This window comes from Labrus bergylta, chromosome 15, assembly GCF_963930695.1.
Source record: "Labrus bergylta chromosome 15, fLabBer1.1, whole genome shotgun sequence".
Classification (NCBI taxonomy): Eukaryota; Metazoa; Chordata; class Actinopteri; order Labriformes; family Labridae; genus Labrus; species Labrus bergylta.
Genome location: NC_089209.1, coordinates 22,891,922 through 22,900,986, shown reverse-complemented (window position 1 = coordinate 22,900,986; position 9,065 = coordinate 22,891,922). Strand labels below are relative to the sequence as shown.

The window sequence follows — 9,065 nt, the reverse complement described above, 5'->3', positions numbered from 1 at the left end:
AGGATCGTAGTGTTTAATGAGTAACAGGATTTTCACACGTGCCATCATGTCTTCTTTTATTGCTAAGGCTACATGTTGTCAGGTGTGTTGGCAGGCACATGTGCTGATGAGAGCAGTGTCAACCCTGTGCAGAGGCAACCTAATCAATTGATATGCTTTGTCCTTAAGTCAACAAAACAAACAATTACGTTATTAATGGGTTTGACTTCCACAGCTCTGTGGCTGGCGACAGTTGTAATGTAGTCTGCTTCTTCAGAAAACTGTCTTGCAGTACCCTCTACATTCCTATACTTGAGCTGTGAATCCCCAGTCAGACACATGGCCCCCTCTATGTTGAGTTTGCATGAGCTCCGTGTCACATGTCAGCCCTGTGATTGACTGGTGACCAGTCCAGTTCTACCCTGCCTCTTGCCCAATGACAGCTAGGATTGACTCCAACCCTCCACGACCTCGAATGACAAAAGTGATACAGATAATGGATGGATGGATTATTAAAACCATAAGAGAGACTTGAATTGGACTTGCAGATAGATTAAAACTCTTGAAACTTGACTTCGTCTTGCCCCTTAAAGGACCAATATGTAAGCTATCTACTGAATGAAATCATAGAATGACCTTACTAAATCATCAGACATTAAGGAAACTATGTTGAAGTGCTGGTTTCTCAGACAGCAACACAGCAGTTGGTATGTCCTCCTTTTGTTTACCATCCTGAATGGTCTGTATTTGTTTTGACCAGAGAAGTATGCCGTTTTACGACACCTCTACACTACTGTTTTGGACGCCCCTCGGTTCAGTTATAACTGATTCTACCGGGCCTAAAAAGCCTCAAAGATTTTTTAATCAGCTCCACGACCAAAAATGTGGTAAAACTTGGATGACTATTGGGTATGCTTTTCTAAAATGGAGAGAGGTTAGAACGCAGAACAGTATCAAGCCTGATGCAGAGCTGGCTAAACACTGAAGCTTCAGTGTCCGCGACATAGCAACCTGTGTGCGCATCCATTCTAGAGAGGAGGGGGTGAGGGGAGACAGCTCTCTCCAATGTTTTGAATTTGGACTGCAGCAGTCCAATTTTCAAAACTAGGTGTCAGAGTTACATATTGCTCCTTTAAGACTTGAGACTTGACTTGAACTTCAAAATCAAGACTAATCTGACTTTATTTGCATTCTGACACGGACAAATTAAAATCAAACATGTGTTTAACATTTAGAGATCATTTTCTGTTTTCATTGGCATTAAATACACGCCCTTTTGGAGTCACAAAAAGAAAACAAACAAACACAGCAAAGACTTATTTGATAGCTTTTATTAAGACAACAGCTCAATCAGAAATAACTTTGTAATGAATGTTAAATAAATGGTTTTACTTGTATATGATATAACATGCATATCTCCTGACATTCTTATTGATGTGTTGAGGTTTGATACTGTGTCGCAGCAGTGTAATGTCATCCTCCCTCCATCATCACATGTATTCTTGTCATCCCAGCGGCATGATTGTGCATCTACACATTGTACATGAAAAAAAGCACTTCTTATATTATTTTGATCACCAACAAGTTTGATGTAGTTTTCAAAAACGAATGTGTCTAATGTCTTACCTCCGACACCAGCTGATTAAAACAATCCTGCTTGACTTTATTCCTTTGGTTTAATTGGGACTTCTGTTTTAATTAGTGATGTTATATCTGTGGACAAAAAAATTATTTAAGTATATCTGCATCCTGGCACATTTTTAAAACATCGAACTGGAGAAGAGTGATTGGATCAAAGATGTTCATTTGTTGACTTACCGTCAAAGTCAATGAAGATGATGAGGTCGTCATTCTTGAGATAATCCCGACGATTGAGGTCAAAGTGCTTGACAAAGTTTCTCCAGCCCCATGAGTCACCTCTGTAGCAACTACAGGAAGCATCATAGGTCCCCACCTTGGACGGATTGTCCCAAACAAACTTTCCATCTGGTGCTGGAAGACACAAAAAAGACAGAGCAACCAAGTGAGGAGGGATCCCACTCCTCATGACTCTGTAGTCTTTAAACAAAATGTGTTGCTTAAACTTTTGATGGGTGATGGCTTTTGGCTGCTTCGTCCATCCTTATATTCAGGAGTGAAATGGAAAACGGTTTTTGGATGGATATTCATGAGAGTTTGATAACAAAAATCTCTGACAGGGAATGAACCCTGATGACTATCTCTTACTTTGTCCTGCAGCACCATTCGGTGGTTAAGTGTGTGGTTTTGGTTCAAATGCAGGAAGTAATATAGACATTGCTGACCTTTTTAGGATAGCTTGTAATAACTGTGTTGATAATTTTTCATATAGCACCATCATTGCGTTACAATGATAAATTTGTTTCAATACTTGACCATATGAGCTCAATCATTACAAAGTGATAACTCAATTTAAAACAAAAGTGTCATGCAAAGGTTAACCTTCTTACATGCTTAAAATGATTCACTTGTTGGTCTTAAACAATGTTGTCATTATTCACGACACTGTACTGAAAACATTACCATTGTGAGCTACTAGCATGCCTGCTAATTTAAGGAATATCAAAGTGGACTTTGAAGTGGACTTCCTCTACGATAACAAAGAGCACAGTGTTCAGCCTTTTGGACTTACTCATCATCATATCAGTTGTGAGGCTCCGAGCAGTAGACATCCTCAGCGTTATGTCTGGGTTCTGGTCCATTACCACCAATTTCACCTGCCTGTTCACTGCTGGCCACTGCATAACCACATCATTTTCACCACTGGCCAAGTGGAAGTAAAGCCCGACGTAGTTCCCTGTGTAATCCTTGTAACTCGACAAAGGGATGACGAGGACACCATAACCGTATCCTTCCGGGCTGTAGAAGCGAGGGCTTTCAATAACTGTGTTGACATCAGCTGTTTCCATGATCTTGGAGAAGTTCTGGATCCTCCACACAGCATTAGGACAACGTGTTTCGCTCAAGCTTATGTCGTCGATGTAGATACCGCCCGCTGATGCAGAGGGATTACCACGCACAGCTTGGAAAGCATACCGGAATTTCACTCCTACCTCCATTTGGACATGGCCGATCTTCCATGAGTGGTCTGTATCAGCTGGGGACAAGAAAAAGGGAAAAGATGACAAATATTAGTGTTTGCGGCTTTATGATATGCCTTAAGAAGGATTGTGAAGCAATGGGGTGTTACGTGAGGGTAATATGATGCATTCAGATGTTCGATCATTACTGAAAGTAATTAGTTAATTTAAGCAATGGACCCCTCAGTTCATTCTGCATAACCAGAGACAGTGGAGTTATCCTGCTTGTGGAGCTTTGTTTGCATTGCCTTTATGTTCATGGCATGCATGCCACTACTTAGCCACAGCTCCGACATTCTCTGCTTTATAACTGTGGCTCATCCTCTGGCTCCAATAAATATGACTGAATATCCAAGAATGAAAATATGAGCCATAATCCCTCTTTGTAATCCAAGATCCTACAAATAATGGCACTTTACTCGAAAAACTAAAAGGGAAAACCTTACTCAAAGACATACAGATAGGATTGAAAAATGGGGAAACTAACCTTTAACATTAACCCTTTCATGTACAGTTTTTAATCTGAATGATATCACTTTCATATCTGTCCCCATTAAGGAAACACATGAAATCAACAGGTAAGTTGGCTATCTTGACACTAATACTGGAAGCAAGAAGAAACAGCTAGCTTGGAGAAGTCCAAAAGAAATGTGACTATTCCAATCCACTCAATCCACTCCATTCTCTACATGTCTCAAGAAACTACGCTCCAGGTATCTGCTGTGATGTATGGGTCCAATGTAAACATGCACACTCATAATAAATACCATTATAGGTGTGTATTTTCTTCATTCTACGAACTGTGCCTGTGCCATCATCCATTCTGACCCAAATCACCAGTCTGTCACTCGAGTGTCCAGTCATCTTGTAGAAGAACTGCAGACATTGAAGCTTTCTTTTGGGGTACAGGGTTCGGGATTCCAGCAAAGCGGACTCCTGAGGCTTTCCAGACATGGTGCTGAAGTACATGAAGAAACCAGCATCTAGAAAGTCGGACAAAATAAGACAAAATGTCACAACACTATAGTCCACTTAGTTTTTGTCTGAACTGAGAATAAGTACTTGTTCTAATTTAAAAAAGACACAAAATTCGACTCAGACCTCTGCATCTTCCCAGGAGTGTGTGATCCTCTGACCCCGCAATGCTCTTGGTACGGACCCAGTCAGCATCCCTAGGGGAGGCATGGATCATACCGCAAATGCTGGCGAACTCAAAAGCACACTGGTCCAGCAGTGTGAGAGGCCCAGCTGGAGAGATGTGGATGAGGATTCATCGAGTTATGTAAATTCTTAACCCATTTTGTCACCATAACTCTTTAAATGGTATACTTTCTCAATGTCATTCTGCCCATTGTTCACTTTTATCGCGATAAGATGAAAAGATTTAGATATCAACTTTGGTAATCACTCTTGCAATATATACATACAACAGTTGTACATCCGGTTGAGCCTGAGGGTGTCCATCTGACTGAAGTCAAGGTACTGGCCAATAATGTTGTAGAACTCTGGGATTTTTGTGGTGATAGTGGGGATAGATTCGTTCTTATTAAATGAGAAGGGCCTATAATGCATGATGGACTCATAGTCGTATGCTGTGTTTTGATCAGTGATGAAGTCATCGTTGTATTTGTTGAAGTTGTGTTGTAATCCTGTGAGGAAATATCATGTTTAGTCTTTTCTGCTACATTAAATAGTCAAAGAGACAATAGATTTCATAATTTCTGGGTTTACCATAACATTCACATCATTAACATCTCAACATTCTGAACAATAAAATATTGGAATTAAAGTCAAACGATTAAAAGTAAAAAAAATAGTATGGACCAAGGACTGAACACATACCTGGTGTAACCTGATCCAGCCAGATGTCAACATAGTCATCCCTGTCTGTACGGGACTGTTCATGGTAAAATCCTAGAGCGTGGAGGAGTTCATGTTCAATCACTGCTTTGTGGTCACAGCCTGACCCCAACGACAAAATCTGACCATTTTGCTGGTCACCGACGCTGGAGAAACACCTATGAGAGTAAAAACAGACACACATGGAGGAGGTTATTTTCAGACTCAAACCAATCTATCTTTTAGTTCTAGGAGCCTGAGTGACACTCGTTTTTTTTCCCATCTTACCAAAAGTATATTGTCATTACATTCTTCCTCATTTTCCTATGCACCAGGCTATCTGTTATAAATCTCAAGTTTTAAAGAGATAAGATCCAGCTGTTTTTGAATGCTACCAGTAAAAATACTGGATTTGCAGTTAGTAAATAAGGGTGAGGAAAAAAAATAGTCAGTTCCAAAAATAACGATAAAAAACATACCAATCAGAAAATGTAACCAAACTCTATGAGAAAATTAGATACTAGAGTTGAGTCGATAAGGAGGGGAAATTACTGCTCATTTATACCTTCCTGTTATACTGTCGATAATTTTGAAAACAACAGTAGCTTTTGTTAGCAGAATATAATATTCCTTCTCTTACAAATAAAATGAGTAATTTGGCATAGCCATAACAAAGGGCATTTGCTGACAACTGCACTTGGCATGGTATGGCTTATTGTGGCCAAGTTGAGCTAATGCTCAAAAATCTATGTGACTTTTTTACTCCAGTATCTCCACTTAAAAAACTGTTATCTTTGCATACATAAATGTAGACCCGAATACGTTGAATATCTCACATGCAAAGAGTTGGCAGGAATTATGAAGTTCATCATTCTGTTTTTCTCAAATCTGTGAAACTAATCACAACTCACTCACTTCAACTCACTTACCATCAATCTATCCATCTACCCATTCAGCCATTCATCCATCATCCATCCATCATCCATCTATCATCCATCCATCATTGATCTACCATCCATCATTCATCTATCATCCATCCATCATTGATCTACCATCCATCATTCATTTATCATCCATCCATCATTCATCTATCATCCATCCATCATTGATCTACCATCCATCATTCATCTATCATCCATCCATCATCCATATACCCATCCATCTAGTCCAGCTGTTCATCCATCCAGCCATCTGTCCATATTTTGTATTTTTGATTCTTTTCAGCAGACACACATCCATAGGGTCATTTTAATTTCCAGAAATACTCTAACTCTGTAAACTGCTATCAGCAGCTATCAACAACAGAGTATGCTGAACAAGTAAACTCATGTTATAACTGAAGTTATACCCTCCTCTCTTCTCAAACTTGATGAATGTCTTCTCTCCTTCATAAGGTTTGAAGTCAATACAAGACTTCAGTCGGTACATTTCAAAAGCTTGGTGGACACATCCCTTAGCATTGAGATCTGAGGAATGAAAGAAAAAATCTCAAAATATAATTTGTTTTCATTCAGGTTGTACAAAGTCTTTGATAACATCCTTACATGATGTTTAACAAGTGTCTTAGTTTTTCCAAAGATCTACAGGTAGTTTTATATCTGCACTGAATATTGGCCAAACTTACCCAGATCATCACCCAGTATGTATGGGATTGGAAATGTCCATCTGTATGATTTGTCAATCAGGGCATTCCGTCCTTCCTGCAACACAAAAGAGGGGTTTCAAATAACTTTTTAATCACCATAAACTGTGACCTGTAACCCCCTCCAAGCTAATAAAAACATGCACTATAACAGCTATCTTATAAGATAAGTACAGCCCTGCCCCTGCCGTGACTCAAGATCACAACAACCTGAGAATCTAACACTCAAATATGTGCCACGATTGAGCAATAAATAAGTTCTCCAAGGTAAAAGAAAAAACACTTACAGGAATTAAAATATCCCCTTCAAACAAGTTGGTATCCAAACCTGCAGCACAGGTACCAACAATAGAAAAAAGAAGATTTTTTTCAAAAATGTAATTCACTGTTTTAATGCGGACGTTATTGAGCAAGACCAGTTGAAACGTTATAGCTCACCCAGGTTTAGCATGGGGTTCTCATCCTCCCCATTCTCATACACCTCTGTAAAACAAATACAGAAACATCTCTGAGACCGTTCACAGCCTTAATAATACTATTAATACTAGAAATATTAGTCGCACATACCATGTACCCTGGGGGAAAGAGGTATCTGAATGAGACAAACCAGAGTAAGTTTCCATGCAGTAGTTATTGTATCACACAGTGCATATTATTAAATAATTAATAAATGAGTACTTACAGCATATGAGGTGGTTATAGCCACCAGTGCAAACAAGAGGAGTACTCTCTTCATCATCAGGCTGAGTGTCACCAGCTGTTGCTGCTTTGTTTATGTGGACAAGAGACGACCTTTAAGCTGATAAAGTTTATGCTGGTTATAACTGAAGGACTTTGCCTCCATATTGTTACTTATTAGTTAGCTGATTTATGAAGTGCTTGTGCATGTGCATGTGTAAAAGAGAACTGCATTCTCTACACTATTGGCCCTCAACAATTTATTTGGTCTCATTGCATCCCAAAGTGAGAAATTCAGACATTAAAGTGTAACTTATTTTGAGCCTTTTAAAGGACATGGTAGTATAGCCTACTACTATAGTAGCCTATATTAAATATGGTAGACCAATACCTGTGAAAGCTTATTGTCTGTTTACGTTAGTAGTCTGTCAGTTGACTGGTTCATTAATGATTTCAAATGTTTTTTCTTCTTCTTTTCTTCTTTTTCTTTTTCTTTGATTTCTGGCCCTCATTGAATGTTTTTGTCCTTGCTCCAGGTTTACTGTTTTTCATTTGCCTGATGTATACTTTTGGAAAGACTTTTGGTGGGTCAACAACATCATCACACAAGTTGTCATGTGTCCTTTCAAATCATCATCGAAAAATGGAGACAGCCAAAAGCAGCGGCAGCACTTGAAGAGGAGGTTGAGGCAACGGCAAAAGGGGCGGACCACCGTCATTAGCAGTGTCACTAAAGTGTTTTGTTGATGAGTCAGGCAAGGGAGACTACAAACAGTTCAGCAGTTGCCACTACTACTGTCTGTTTACGTGTCCCAATCAATCCTACACCTCTTCTAGTCTTTACCTTAACTGGATCACATACAGAGTCTCGCTACGCCCTCTAGTGGACTAACTGTGTAATTACATTCACAGTATGCAGGACGAACCTGTGACAAGCATAGCTTACTGTATTTGTAAAAACAACAGAAAGCACTGGTCACACCCAGCTAAAGAGGAAGTGGTACTGTTAAGCATCTGAACAGACTATCAAAGACTGAAAAGACGCTCTTGACAAGCAGTAAGAGTTGTTGTTGAAGTTACAGCTTTAGTTGTTGTTTTGGAAGTCAATATGTTTTTTAAAAAGTGTTCAGATAATAAATATCCCACCTTGAACTTGCAGTTTGTTCTTGAGTAAATGGACTGCTAATCCATTCTGCTCTGCACTCGTCTTCTCCTTATATATCTGTCATCATTCACCTTTAATATCAGGATACTGTAACAGCTCCATAATGTTGTTTCTGTCTGCAGTGTACTTATTTTTTATTTATTTTTTTTTTACTGATTTTTATTGAAGGGGTTTTTAATTTAAAACAGAAACAGGCAATGGGAAAAAAAATACAAGGAAAAACTCTAAACATAAATTACTCAGAAGTTATATGTTCCCAAGCCTGCCTGCAAGTTGGGTTGGTCTGGTGTACCCACACTCACACATACATGCATACACATACTCAAGTGCACATATATATACATACATACATACACATGTGTCGTCCATATACATAAATTATTATTATCATATTCCCCTTTTCTTTTTTTCTTCTTCTATTTTTCCCCCATTTATGACTCAAGGACAGTTGTTCAATCGCAGCTCAGAGTCAGTAATGAGTCATATCATAAAAGAGAGAAAAGGGCCCCAGATTATGTCATATTAGAGCACAGCGTCTATGTTGCTGTATATGACTCTTTCCAATTTCTCTATTTTTCCAAGTGCATTATACTAGTCTTGAGTGGTGGGAGCTGAAGCGTCTTTCCATCTACAGTGTATTAGCTTTTTAGTGACTGCAAAAGCT

At 39.0% G+C, this 9,065-nt stretch overlaps 1 protein-coding gene across 1 annotated transcript; it reads right to left on the bottom strand.

Annotated features, from left to right (window-relative positions):
* Positions 1-1,294: 1,294 nt before the first annotated feature.
* mep1a.1 (meprin A, alpha (PABA peptide hydrolase), tandem duplicate 1) lies at positions 1,295-7,365 on the bottom strand. The gene is made up of 14 exons (XM_020631560.3): positions 7,241-7,365; positions 7,126-7,150; positions 6,997-7,041; positions 6,846-6,886; positions 6,541-6,616; positions 6,265-6,382; positions 4,920-5,095; positions 4,505-4,726; positions 4,179-4,325; positions 3,845-4,060; positions 2,630-3,094; positions 1,798-1,971; positions 1,606-1,692; positions 1,295-1,509 (listed from the first exon to the last, which is right to left on the bottom strand). The coding sequence occupies exons 1-13, from the start codon at positions 7,295-7,297 to the stop codon at positions 1,643-1,645; spliced, it is 1,812 nt and encodes a 603-aa protein (XP_020487216.1). The 5' UTR covers positions 7,298-7,365; the 3' UTR covers positions 1,295-1,509; positions 1,606-1,642.
* Between the last annotated feature and the right edge of the window lie 1,700 nt (positions 7,366-9,065).